The 14289-nt window shown below is 35.8% G+C and overlaps 1 protein-coding gene across 1 annotated transcript; it reads right to left on the bottom strand.

Moving 5' to 3' along the window:
• Window positions 1-474: 474 nt before the first annotated feature.
• LOC146926063 (pleiotropic drug resistance protein 1-like) lies at window positions 475-8367 on the bottom strand. The gene is made up of 22 exons (XM_085758473.1): window positions 7814-8367; window positions 7456-7576; window positions 7190-7363; window positions 6837-6996; window positions 6567-6643; window positions 6410-6463; window positions 5902-6294; window positions 5352-5633; window positions 4933-5249; window positions 4683-4843; window positions 4294-4397; window positions 4049-4205; window positions 3877-3966; window positions 3666-3790; window positions 3235-3567; window positions 2822-3112; window positions 2649-2732; window positions 2409-2542; window positions 2086-2313; window positions 1813-1984; window positions 1113-1367; window positions 475-990 (listed from the first exon to the last, which is right to left on the bottom strand). The coding sequence occupies exons 1-22, from the start codon at window positions 8152-8154 to the stop codon at window positions 730-732; spliced, it is 4314 nt and encodes a 1437-aa protein (XP_085614599.1). The 5' UTR covers window positions 8155-8367; the 3' UTR covers window positions 475-729.
• Window positions 8368-14289: the final 5922 nt, after the last annotated feature.

Raw genomic sequence — 14289 nt, 5'->3', positions numbered from 1 at the left:
TAGAACATTCATTTTATGCATCTTTCTCACTTACTCATTCAGCGGCCTGTATACCAAACCTTGATACTCTACAGCAATACAGCGGCCTGTAGAACCACCGGACCTAGCGAAAGAGATATCTGTCTAGATCGAACGGTTCTATAGGTTGGTGAACCGTGCAACAATTGTAGATGACCCGTATATACTAATACCCTCACGACTCTAAACTGGTGGAACATCAACAAAAGATAACCTTGTTTGACAGGTTTTGGTCTCTTGTTTATTGCCATTTATGCGATTTGATATTATTACTGCACTGCCACTGCTATTTTTATATTTGATATTAGCGCTGTATAGGACAGTTTGAGGTTTGAGCCTTATTAAATTTATGTTATGATACTACTGTATTGTTGAATTGTTACATAGCTTGAGGCATGAAAACTATTTAACTTGAGGCTTGTTAGATATATGTTATTGTAGTAAATTTGTACTCAATTGTCTTGAAACTAAAGATTTATTATCTTATTTAAGATGTTTAGCACATTACCATGTTGGCTTGTATATAGTACAAAAATCAAATCTTGATGACATGATTGAGAGTTTATACCAAATTTGAACCAAGGGAACTTAGTTTTCTAGCAACATGCTGCATGAATATAGATACAAATGGAGTACCATTTAAGTACAAATGAAAAATGGAAAGAAGTGAAGATGGAAAAAATCCACCAAACTTGGCTGATAGAGTCCAATCTACCGTCTTTGGAAGTTGAAGGACTTGATTGAGACAGCAAAAATACATGCAAAGCCCACTGCAGTCCCAACAACCACAACTGCACAAACTCCTATGAAGTCATGCTTCATACCAAAATAACTTCTTATGAATTCTTGAACTGTCTGATTCTCTGATTCCATGATTTTGGTTATATCTCCAAATTGTGATGCAATCAGTCCGTATAGTGTCCAAGACACTGGACAGGCCCAGTAGTACCATCTCCACCAGATAGGAATCATCTGTCGAAAGAAAGTTTTAAAGAAATAGAAAATTATTACATTATGCATCAACATAAATAAAAACTTTCATTGAATCTGTACATAGATATTGCTCAATGTGTTTAAAGATCAGTGGCACTTACAGGTCGCGGAACGATAAATCCTGAAAAAAGATTCCAAATTGCGTAAAATGCAGCAGCAACGATTGAAGCGACATGGTGATTTGGAGTAATTGCTACAGCCATCATACCATAGAAGGTGAAGTAGCATAATGTACAGTACATGAAAAATATGTACCAAAAGAACTTCGCTAGAGTCCACTCAAATCCAATCATGGCATAAACTATGACACCATATGATGCAGCTTGGACGAAAACATAAGGTAGCTCTATTAAAACCTGTGACAAGAGAAAGTGAGTTCTATTAACATGAGCAACTATGCAAACCATAGTACTGTTGATATATTGATATTGATTATAATGTGATTTATTAATATCCATTAGGATTGTTGTAATGGCTCGTAGTTTACTGATAAGTGGGCAAGTCGCTCGCCCACCACACCCCCAGGTACGGTATTATTTAAACACGAGTTGTAATCTGTAACTCTAAGCTTGAATAATAGAAAATCATTGCAGCCACATTGGAGTCAAAGAGGTAGGTGCAATTGACCGAACTCTGTGATCAAATCCTGTGCGTTCTCTGTTAGCATTTTTTTAATTGTTTTCTATTGGGAATGCCGTTCTAATAAGGATCATCACAGGATTTTTTTCCTATTTAGATTACATCTCTCAAGTATATAAATGCTTTAACAAATACTTATTTCATAAAATTTTGATTTATTACCTGTGCGAACGCATAAGGTAAGGCAGAATACATCCCAGCAGCTCTTTCTCTATAGAACACAGATCTTTCAACTGCTACCACTGGTTGTACAGCCGATGAATTCTGGACCCCAAGGAAGAGAACAGCAGTATACATCGAACCGAGGGCATTAAACAGGTCTTGTCTATTTGAGCTGGAAATCAACAAAAGAGGTTAGAATTCAAGTTGGAAAGAAAAACTGACTTAACTCTAATAGTTTAGTTCTTATTTTTCAGATGATGAAAGTTCACTTACTATTTCCTTCCAAGGTCCCAGAATATTGTTCCAAACATCAGGCCTATGAAAACAGTGAAGAAAAACCTCACAGAAGTGTATGGCGGGTTGCGCCAATATGACCAATGTTGTTTCCATAAGCAAGCCAAGCATTGGACTAAAAATGATTGCGAGTATTGGGCGGAGAAATGAAGATCATTTGAACCAGGAGCAGGTTTGCCTAATTCTTCTATAAGTTGCTTGTTTCTCCTGAACAATAGTTTATAACAGTGAGGTCTTTTTCCAATATGATCATTGTTGGTACTATAATTTATTAATCCATATTTTCAAATAAATTTGCTTACCTGTACAACTCAGAATTTTTGTATGCGTGATGAAAATCAACTCCTAAAGTAAGTTCTTGTGCGGAACTTGAAACTTCCAACATCCAAGTTGCTGGATTATAGCCATCTTTGATTTTACTAACCCCTCCAATGCTCTAAACAACAGAAAATATTAGATGAGCTTCCAAGTAGAATTATAGTTATCCACTTTAATTTATTTATTTTTTCTAAAAGTAATATTAAATATAAGTTGCATCCAACCTCAAAATACTTGATCAATTGACTAGATTGACGACCCAGTGGTCCAACATATATTTCTTCTCCTCCGCGTTTCATGAGGAATAACTGGAAATCAAATATATAATGTATGTTATTTCGAGTCCAAAAGAGGAAGAATAAGAAAACACGTTTTTTACCAACAAATCATTTCTTACCTCATCAAAAGCTTCGAATATGTCAATACTTGGTTGATGAATGGTGCAAACAACTGTTCTTCCTGTGTCAACCGTGTTCCTAACGGTTCGCATTACAATTGCAGCAGCTCTAGCATCTAATCCAGATGTAGGCTCATCCATGAAAATTATGGATGGATTGGCCACTAATTCAACTGCAATAGTTAGCCTCTTGCGTTGTTCGGTTGAAAGACCATTCACACCAGGCAAACCAACCAAAGAGTTTCTCAATGGATTGAGCTCCACTAGTTCCATGACTTCCTCAATGAACATCTACAACCATTTATCAGATCCAAAAGTATGAAAAATTAGTATTTGATCCGAATGCCAAATATCTCAATTACTGAAATAGTTAAAACAGAAAAATCACAGTGTCTTGAGCTTTAAATACTAACCTTTCTGGTATTTGAATCAACGTCTGCTGGTAAACGAAGCCAAGCCGAGTAGACCAATGACTCATAGACAGTAACATGAGGAGAATGGATATCATTCTGCTCACAATAACCAGAGATTCGAGCAAACGTTTCTTGTTTTTTAGGGTAGCCAGAAATTTTTATGCTCCCGTCAATATAACCACCGGTTTTTCTACCAGCCAAAACATCCATTAAAGTAGTTTTACCAGCTCCACTGACTCCCATTAAGGCTGTGAGAACACCAGGCCTAAATGCACCACTGACACCCTTCAAAAGTACTAATCTATCCTCTATTACCCCTTGAACCTTCATTTCCTGCCAATTAGAATCTCAAGAGTTAAGATCCAAATTTAACTAGAAACATTGTTTGAAAACCAAATCTTAAATTGTAACTAACTTTTATAATCACTTACCTGTGGCATGTCAACAGAATATACAACATCGTCAAAGGCTATAGAATGCGGTTCAAAAGGAAGAACCATTCCTCTTCTCTCTCTTTGGCTAGGGTCCGCACCATTATAAGATCCTCCTGAACTTGCTGCATAACAATTGCAAATATGTTAAGATTCTAAAGTAGCATGTTTATATTGAGTTTTCACGAGTGGTATGAAAAAGATAGATCACCTATACGCGGTAATTCAACTTCTTGGGTAGTTCCATTTGTTGTGCTGTCTTCTGATTCTTCATTTATTGTTGCTTGTGGCTTGTCAAATGCTGTAAAAAATTATGCATGTTCGTTAATGAAATATTTGCATAACCATAAGAAACTTAAATAACAGTAAACGAAGTTACTCACGATCAAGGTAAGTGAGAGCCACAGTGAATAATATGTTGAAAAGAAACATAAATCCTATCAATGCTCCAATCCCTATCCAATACCAATGTGCTTCTGTGAAGAATCCACGAGACTCCAAAACTTGAATTCCTAGTGTTTTACTTGAATTTGGTGTAAACTACGTACAATCAAAAAGCGAATGAGTTAGGCCTGCAAGTTTCTACTATACATAAAATAATTCAAAAGTCACAAGTTTAAGAAATTACATGGTTCCAACTATCTCCAAGGAATTCATTCACCATTATAGCATTTTGTCCATACATCATAGGTGAAATCCAGTAACCCCAAATCCACCAGCTTTTGATATCCTCTGTATCATAATATAATTTCCAATGAAATTGAAAGAAACATTAATATCAAGTTCCACTGTATGATAAAATGGATTTAATTTGTAATGCACAGTTAATGTAAAGAATATTTACACTGCCAATCAATTATAATTGTACGATTTATTGAAAAAGTTCAACTTTAATTATAACTATCGTATATATGATTGGTTGTGACTGTTTGATTGTGTGAAAAAATTTACACTGACAATGTAACAAATTAAACTCTAAACTGAAATAAGCTTGTAACTTCGGTTATTTGAACTCACTTCTGGACATAACGAAGCCACCTAATGTAAGAAGTGTGAGAAGTGCAAAGGACCCAAATGTGTTGGCCACAATCATGTTTCTACCAAGTGCTGCAATAGCTCGAAATAATCCAGAAGCCATTTGGTTTATCAGTAATAGCAGAAGATACTGCTTTAGTAACCTGCATAAATAACAATACCTCACACCATAAGTAACACTACAAGAAAAGTAGCAGAGACATGCTGCAAATAGAAAAGGAAGGTTCTTTACCTCGTAACATCAGGATCAAATCCTATTACGTAATAGGTGAGAAAAACCCAAGCAGCAACTTCCAGAAAGGTAATAGGAATCTTGAGGATCCATGTAGGTATAGCATATGCCCATGAAGGAAAAAATAGAAGGTCTCTTTGCTTGTAGAAACTAGGAAGCTTCGCAATGGTCATTGAAAGTTCGGCCATTCCATTAAACATAATCATAACTACTGCGAAAAATAAAGCACCAGAATAGACACCTCCACCATTCAAGGAATCGCGGTGCATCTCAGTTCTTAAAAATAGTGTCATTGCAATTGTTGCCATGAGGAGAAGCTAAAAAACATAGGAAGAATAATCAAAAGTTAAAATCATGACTGCAAAATATTCAGATAATCAAAATATTTATTTATTCATGTAAAGAAACTAGAAATTTACCTGACATATCTTGAAGATGTAAACAAAGGAATTTCTTTTCATTAGCAAATACTCTCTTGAGAAGTTAGCCTTTAACAGTTCTTTCTTGTTAACACCGTATTTTTTAGTGGTTAATGCTGCCGGATGACTCTTAGATTTGTCAAAAGGAATTGCAAGCTCATCTCCAATTTTCCTCCCAACATGGTATGATTGAAATGCCTCAGAAAATTGAGTAACAGTTACAAACCTATATGGTTTTTCTCTGTCTACCCAATACTGCTCTTGATCCTTCTTTGAAGTTACCTGTAAGAAGAAATAGATTAAGGTCATGTTTCCATAAACATCTTTGTATAAGCATAAATTATTTCTAAAATAAAGTCAAACTGTTTTCATAAAAGTTGTAAGCTATTTTCATAAGCTACCATGGACAGTTTTAAAAATAGGCTGAAAACAACTTATAGACATATGATAAGCTGTTCAAATTAGCCAAACCAAATGGACCTTATTTATCTTCATATAGTCTACACCAAAAACTTGAAAGAATGGACTCAAGATATAAACTTTGACTTACTTCTTGAAGAAAATCAGCTGCACCTTTCCTCTCAGGACATTTGAAACCAACAGATTCAAAAAATTCAAGAATATGTTCGCGAGGTCCTTGGTAGACAATTTCACCATCAGATATAAGAATAATGTCATCGAAAAGTTCATAAGTCTCAGGTGCTGGCTGAAGCAACGAGATAACTGCGGTTCCATTAAGAATGTGAACATATTGCTGAAGAGATCTCACAATTTGGAAAGTTGTGGAACTGTCCAAGCCAGTAGATATTTCATCCATGAATAAAGCATTTGCTGGTCCAACCAACATCTCTCCTGTGGTAACTCGCTTTCTTTGTCCTCCGGATATACCACGCAACATTTCATTCCCCACCATAGTATCAGCACATACATCCAATCCCAAAAGCTACATAATTTTGAAGTAAATTAGATCCTGATAGACTCTAAATACCTTGTGACTATATTGCATAGATAATATTGCAAAACTTTTAAATAATGAGAGAATCTCAATTCGGCAATACCTTTAGTACATAATCAGTTGCTACACTTTCCTGTTGGCCTCCAGTTGCCATTGCCTGTATATCCAAAGTCAATAGAATGTATTAATATTTATTGCCTTAGAATTAATTTCATTAATTTGATTTGTTGCAATAAATGTTGATAATTGCTTCTTCTCACCTTCATGAAGACATCAACATCTGGGTCTGGCTTAATATTTGCTTCCTTTTCTCTTCTAGACAGCTCAGCCAACAAGTCTATGGATCACAAAAAACATTACTTGTTATACTTCTGAAAAAAAAAACACAGTTTTTGTGCCGTTCAAACAAAAACACGGTTTCTTTTTTTTCTATCGGGAAGTATACTTCCAAACACATGTGTGGTTTTTCAGAAACGAGGGATAATTAGATAGAAAAAAAAAAGGCACAAACTCAGTATAAAAGTACTAACCATAACGTGATCCGACACCTTGGCACCTTGCTGAGAAAGCCAAGGTTTCCCTCACAGTCATTTCTCCAATATGAACATCATGTTGACTAATATATGCAGCAGTTCTCTGAGGTACAAATTCATCCATCCCATGTCCATTATAAGTCACTCTCCCAGATACCTGGAGGACACAATGACATCAAAGTTATTATTTATGAAAGTGAGACAAATAGTCATTTAAATATTGTACTCGAGGGGATTTGAACTTTGTCCCTTAAGATTATAAGGTCAAGTTTTTACTACTGAACTGAAACCTCGTGAGCAGCGAAAGAGAACAATATATATTAGTGAAATTAAGAGAAATTTCTTTTCACCTTGAGATTGGGATCAAGCTTTCCTGACAAGGCCAAAAGAAGTGTAGTCTTTCCGGAACTTGGAGGGCCAAGAAGCAGTGTCATCCTACGAGGTTTGACTATTCCACTTACATCTTTAAGGATAGTCATTTGTTTTTTTCTGCTTGTGAGAATATGGAGAGAAATCAAGATACTCTGAAAGACCAAAGAAAAAAAAGTTATGAGACTAATTGCGAAATAACGAAACAACAATAACAACTGAGAAAGTAGAATCTGGTTGTATTTACCTCGACTGTATTAGTAACTGAGTTCAACAAAGTTGGCAAAGCCCTGCCTCCCACAAAAGCTTCGGCCTCAACATTTAGGTGCTCATATCTAACTTCAATTGTTGGAATCTCAATCCCAACTCTAAAATAATTTACAAAAATCACCACAAAGATAAAGATCAATCAGTTTTTAAGTAGCGAAAACAGAAAAACTACGAAGAAAAAACACAAAAGCTATGAAGAATACATTTTTAGAAACAATTAACACAATGTTTCTGTATTTTCAAAAATTATTATAAATGCTAGATCTAATTTCAAAGATATAGGATCTATATTCTCTTATATTTTTCAGTTGAAGTAAAAATGAAAACAAAATTACCTATCAATTCTTTCCTTGAGCTTCAACAAAAACTTCTCATTTCCCTCTTCAGCAACATTAATCAACCTATCCAACAGTTTCTGTTTCTCTTGAAATCCAAGATCTGTTATATCAATCTCATTGGCACCACGCGATGTCGCCAACAAACCTTTCCTCAAACGGTTATAAGTAGGGAGTTTTTCAAGTGCAGCCCATTTAAGAGCTTCTTCATCATCATCTTCTTCGCGCCTCGAAGACTTTGCAAAAGCCTCCATTGTACCGTTTCTCCAACCTGTAGTAGAAGAACTTCTCATACTCATACGGAGACTGTTACTTGCACTATATATATCACTTCCTTCCATTGCTGGAACTCAACAGCACCACTATCAAAAGTTAACACCAAAATACACAAACTTTTTCTTTCTTTTTCAAAGCTAATGCAGTTACAAACTGATGTGATAGACACCAGGAAAAATGCTATTTGCAGAAAACAGATGAAGGAATTTCAAGCTATCTTTGTAACTAGAAAAATGAAGATGAAATAAAACAATGATCAATGAGTTGTTCTTTCCAATAATCTTGAGATAGGAAAACTTGATTATTTATATATTGATATAAGGTGGCAATTTATGACTATATGATTTGTGCATGTGTTTTTTTAGTATGTATTATTTGTACTGCTTTCACTAATTGAAACTAAAAGGAAATAAATATTGATAAAAATTATATATACTTTGTGAACTCTTATTCATCACATGTTAGAAGAATATGGCTGATTATTGTATACACATTGAAAGCTGACAAGAATAATATATAAATGGCATTCTGACAAAGCACGTTTAAATATTGTTTTGGTGGTAACTAACAGTTGGCCTCTCTATTGAAAATTTGAAATGATTGTCTTCATCTAATTTGTTTTAAACAACCAACCCTATCTTTCCATGTGGCTATTAAAGAATTTGCCTCTTACTTAATATTAATATTCCCTTGATTTATGCACTCATCTTAAAAAAAATATTTAGGTTCTTTTTTCTGTACAAGATATTTAGGTTCTTTAATATATTTATTATGAAAACAGAGAAATGGGAAAAATGGTTTCATTCATCATAATGTGAAATGAGAGTACAACAACTATTTATAGGAGTTGGTAATTACACTTAGCCTAATTACAAACTAATGAAGTTGAATTAAGACTAAGTATGATAACAGACTTGGAGTGCAAGTAATTGCTTATTGTCTAGGTAACATCAGAAGCAGTTATCTACATCAGAAGCAGTTATCTACATCAGAAGCAATTATCTGTTTTCTTTCTTCTTCCTCTAATAGCCCCCCACAAGCTGGAGAATGGTATATATTCAACATTCCCAGCTTGAATAAGAGAGTATGAAATGGTTGTGGAAGTAAAGGCTTGGTAAAGAAGTCTGCCAGCTGATTAGTGGAAGTGACAGGAAGTAACTTCATGATGCCTGCTTGTAGTTTTTCTCTAACAAGGTGACAATCAATCTCTAAGTGTTTAGTTCTTTCATGAAACACTGGATTGGCTGCAATGTGAAGAGCACTTTGATTGTCACAATAGAGGACTGGAGGTTTGACAAGAGTGACCTGCAGATCCTGAAGAAGGTAAAGTAGCCATTGCAACTCACAAGTTGCAGCCCCCAAAGCTCTATATTCAGCTTCTGAAGAGGATCTGGAAATGGTCAATTGCTTCTTAGTCTTCCAGGAAATCAAGGATTTACCAAGAAAAAAACATTGGCCAGAGATTGATCTCCTTGAATCCAAGCAACCTGCCCAATCAGCATCAGAGTAGCCTGACAAAAATAAAGAAGAATCTCTAGGAAAGAATAAACCTTGACCAGGAGCATTCTTCAAATATCTCAAGATTCTTGTGGCTGCCAAGTAATGTTTCTCAGTAGGAGAATTAAGAAATTGACTGAGTTGTTGAGTGGCAAAGGTTATGTCAGGCCTAGTATTGGTAAGGTATATCAACCTACCAATGAGTCTCCTATAGGAGGGAACATCAGCATAGGGAGGGCCGCCATCAGAATGAATCTTGAATGATGGATCAGAAGGTGTAGAAGCAGGTTTAGCAGCAAGAAATCCAGTGTCAGTTAAGAGATCAAGGCAGTATTTCCTCTGGCAAAGATGAATGCCTTGAGAAGAATGGGCAACCTCTAAACCCAGAAAGTACTTCAATTGGCCAAGATCTTTTATTTTGAAAGAAGCATGCAGAATGGCTTTGATATTGTCAAATTCAGAGAGTGAAGTACCAGTGATAATCACATCATCAACATAAACAAGCAAAGCTGTGAAAGAAGTGTCAGTCTTTTTGATGAAAAGAGAATGATCAAAAACAGACTGAATGAAGTGGTTATGAATAAGAAGTGATGTGAGCTTTTCATACCACTTTCTACTTGCTTGCTTGAGGCCATAAAGAGACTTAATGAGTTTGCAGACCTGATTTGGTTTGGAAGGTGTGATACCCTGTGGAACAAGCATATATACATCTTCTTGAAGATCACCATGTAGAAATGCATTATTTACATCCAACTGATGAATGTGCCAATTGTTCATAGATGCTAAAGCTATGACAGTTCTGACAGTTGTGAGCTTTGCAACAGGTGAATAGGTATCAAAGTAATCCAAACCTTCAATTTGGTTGTATCCTTTGGCAACCAATCTGGCCTTGTATCTCTCAATGGAACCATCTGCATGATACTTGATCTTATAGATCCATCTGCAACCTATGGGTTTGACATTAGGTGGCAGATCAACCAGTTTCCATGTCCCAGTATTCTCAAGAGCAGACAGTTCAGCTTGCATAGCTTGCTTCCAACAATCCAATTTGCTTGCCTCAGCATATGTGGTAGGCTCAGTGTGGGAATCAAGAGACAAAGCAAAAACACAATGTGAAGAAGACAGATTATTATATGACATGTAATTGGAAATAGGATATTGAACAGCAGAAGCAGAAAAATTACACACATAATCTTGTAAATGACTGGGTAATTGAGTAGTTCTAGATGATTTTCTGATGACAGGTGGTGGTGGAATGGGTGAAGTAGGCTGATTATCATCAGGAGGAGGTGGATCAGCATCAATAAAAGATGGAGGGACAAAGGGTTGAGTGACAGGAGTGGCAGAAATAGGGTTACTTGGGGAACAAGAAATAGGAGAAAAATAATCCCAAGTAGTGGTAATAGTTGATGGATTGGTGGGGTATGGGAGAATGTGTTCATGAAATTGGACATGCCTAGAGATATGAATTTCTCTAGTGTGCATATCTAAAAGAACATAGCCCTTATAACCAATAGTATAGCCTAGAAAGACAGATTTTCTGGCTCTTGAAGATAATTTGGTTCTATGTGATTGAAGAGTAGTGGAATAACACAAAGAACCAAAGACTTTAAAGGATGACTCTGCAGGGATAGATTTATAAAGAAGTTGATATGGCGATTTATTATGCAATGTTGGTGAAGTGACTCTATTTATGATGAAAACAGCATGAAGCAAAGCATATGACCAGTAAGAAGCAGGTAATTTTGATTGAAACAAAAGGGCTCTGCCAACATTTAAAATATGCTGATGCTTTCTTTCCACTCTCCCATTTTGTTGGGGAGTCTCAACACAAGATCTGTGATGAACTATACCTTTGGAAGCATAAAAGGTATTGAGTAAAAACTCAGGGCCATTATCAGATCTGACCACTTTAGGTGTAATGTGAAACTGAGTATGAATGAGATTGATAAAGTTTTTGACATGCTGAGAAACTTCAGACTTGGATTTTAACAAAACAATCCAAACAAACCTACTATGATCATCAAGAATGGTAAGGAAGTATCTATGATTATGTATGGATGTGACAGCTAAAGGGCCCCAAATGTCAAAGTGTAAAAGCTCAAAGTTACTAGAAGCAACAGAAATGCTATTGGGAAAGGGTAATCTTTTTTGTCTAGCAAATTGACAAATGTCACAAGCTGCATGATTATCTATAGTGAGAGTAGGATAAAGGTGAGACATGTGATTGAGTCTTTTATTAGAAACATGACCCAATCTGAAATGCCATAAGGCAGACATAGGTATAGTAAAATTGGAATTGGTGACAACATTATTGACAGAAGTTTTATTTAGAAACTGACATGAAGGAGAATCTAAAACTAATCTATACAGACCTCCAACTTGTTCACCCAAACCAATCATCTTCTGGGAGTGAAGGTCCTGTAAGAAACATTTGTTTTCATGAAATGAAGCAAAACACTGTAATGATGCACACACTTTGAATATAGAAATCAAATTCAGTGTGAAAGAGGGTGAATATAGAACATCTTCAAGATAAAAATCAGGAGTGAAATGAATGGTGCCAGCATACTCAACCAATACAGATGTACCATTTGGTAAATTAACAGGTTTGGAATTGATCTTATGAAAAGAAGTAAACCAATCAATGCTAGAAACAATATGTTCATTTGCACCAGAATCTAAATACCAAGTATTATTGGAAGCAGTAATAGAACAAGTGAATATGGATGATATACCTGACTGTGTGGGAAAGTTTGAATCAGAAGCAGATGAAGCATGAATATGATTGGCACTAGCTGATGAAGAAGGTGTGGAAGCTGCAGGAATCAAATTGACTTGTTGTAACAAGCTAACAAGCTGATCATACTTTTCTTGAGAAATACTGGAACTAGGAGAAGCACTGCAACTTCCTGGTTGGGCCTCAACATCATCATTACTACTAGAGGCATTCACTGAAGGATTTTGCTTTTGAAAATTAGGATACCCATGCTTCTGATAGCAAAAATCAACTGTGTGATTGCTTTTACCACAAAATGTACAATGTCTAGGAGGTTTGGAACCATTGTAATATCCTCTTCCTCTACCTTGAGGTTTGCGTGAATCAGCAGCATTCACAACAGAGAAAGGCTCAATATTGGAAGAAGCTATAGACAAATTGTTGCTTTCTTCCTGAACCACAAGAGAATATACTCTGTTAATGGAAGGAAGAAGATCAAGCATGAGAATTTGCGTTTTCACCACATTAAACTGATCATTGAGACTAGTTAAAAATTGCATGACTTGATCTTCAAGTCTAAACTGGCGTGCCTCCCTCATTGCAGCACAACGACAGGGATGAGGACAAGTGCAGTGAGGCATAGGTCTGTGGGAATTCAACTCTTCCCATAGAGATTTCATTTCAGTGAAATATTCTAACACTGATCTAGAACCTTGTTTCAAGTTGTTGATCTTAGAACGAAGCGAAGAAATACGAATCTTATCAGCTTTGGAGAAACGTTCTTTAAGGTCAGACCAAGCATCAATGGCGTTTTCATGGAAAACTAGGGTTTGAGCAATTTGTGGTGAAACTGAATTGATAATCCAGGATTGAACTAAGTGATTGCATCATTCCCAAGCAGCACGATTCAAATCATCTTCATCAGGAATCTCCAAGGATCCATCAACAAATTTCAATTTGTTTTTCGCGCCAAAAGCTCGAATCATGGATCTACTCCATGCGAGGTAGTTTGTTCCATCCAATGGAGGTGTAACCAGAACAGAGTTTGGTCCTTCACTTGGATGAACGTAAAAGACAGATTCAGTGTCTTGTTGATTTTGGCGAGGCATTGCAGAGAAGACAAAAATTCAGTAGAACGAAGGAAGAGCAAGATGAATGCTGAACAAAGACGCAAAAATCACGAAGAATCTTCAAAGAATGATGAAGATCGAAGCAAAAAACGATGAAGATGAAACTGTAACTAACTTTTCCGCCATGGATGAATCAAAAAAAGCTCTGGATACCATATTATGAAAACAGAGAAATGGGAAAAATGGTTTCATTCATCATAATGTGAAATGAGAGTACAACAACTATTTATAGGAGTTGGTAATTACACTTAGCCTAATTACAAACTAATGAAGTTGAATTAAGACTAAGTATGATAACAGACTTGGAGTGCAAGTAATTGCTTATTGTCTAGGTAACATCAGAAGCAGTTATCTACATCAGAAGCAGTTATCTACATCAGAAGCAATTATCTGTTTTCTTTCTTCTTCCTCTAATAATATTCAAAAGAGGTAATTAGTATTATTTTGATATATTTAAATTGGCAAGTAACTTGAGGCAAATGAATTCCTTTAAAAATCACACCAATAAAATACTTGATGTATGGAGAAAACTAATCAAGCAACCAATATCAACGTGGGTGACAATTATAACCGCAAGCAACAATAAAACAGCAAGAGAAGAGAGAAAAGAACACAAGAGAATTTGTTTACCTGGGAGAGAGGAATGATGAGTAACTTTACGAAGGATTCCAAAGGGTTACAAGAATCCTAATAGTGATTGTTCAAGGTGAATCATCCTAATAGTTTTGTTGTTGGCTTGTTTTTCTACTACCTTTCCATCTTTTTTTTTTGTGGTGGTCGGATTCGAACCCCCGACCTTGCATATATTATGCATTGTCCTTACTAACTGAGCTAAGCTCACGAGGACCTACTAC

The sequence above is a fragment of the Medicago sativa genome, chromosome 4, assembly GCF_051527215.1.
Source record: "Medicago sativa cultivar Bolivia chromosome 4, Bolivia_mono, whole genome shotgun sequence".
Taxonomy (NCBI): domain Eukaryota; kingdom Viridiplantae; phylum Streptophyta; class Magnoliopsida; order Fabales; family Fabaceae; genus Medicago; species Medicago sativa.
The sequence above is the reverse complement of the archived record's forward strand: the minus strand, read 5'-3'. Positions and strand labels throughout refer to the sequence as shown.

What these genes read in the sequence shown, in the direction of transcription:
- LOC146926063 (XM_085758473.1), bottom strand. Translation starts at nt 8,154, where the DNA reads ATGGAAGGAAGTGATATATATAGTGCAAGTAACAGTCTCCGTATGAGT. An exon ending in ATGTTGATGTCTTCATGAAG is followed by an intron (nt 6,464 to 6,566) that starts GTGAGAAGAAGC and finishes TTGGATATACAG; the next exon opens with GCAATGGCAACTGGAGGCCA. An exon ending in GGCTCTCACTTACCTTGATC is followed by an intron (nt 3,967 to 4,048) that starts GTGAGTAACTTC and finishes AATTTTTTACAG; the next exon opens with CATTTGACAAGCCACAAGCA.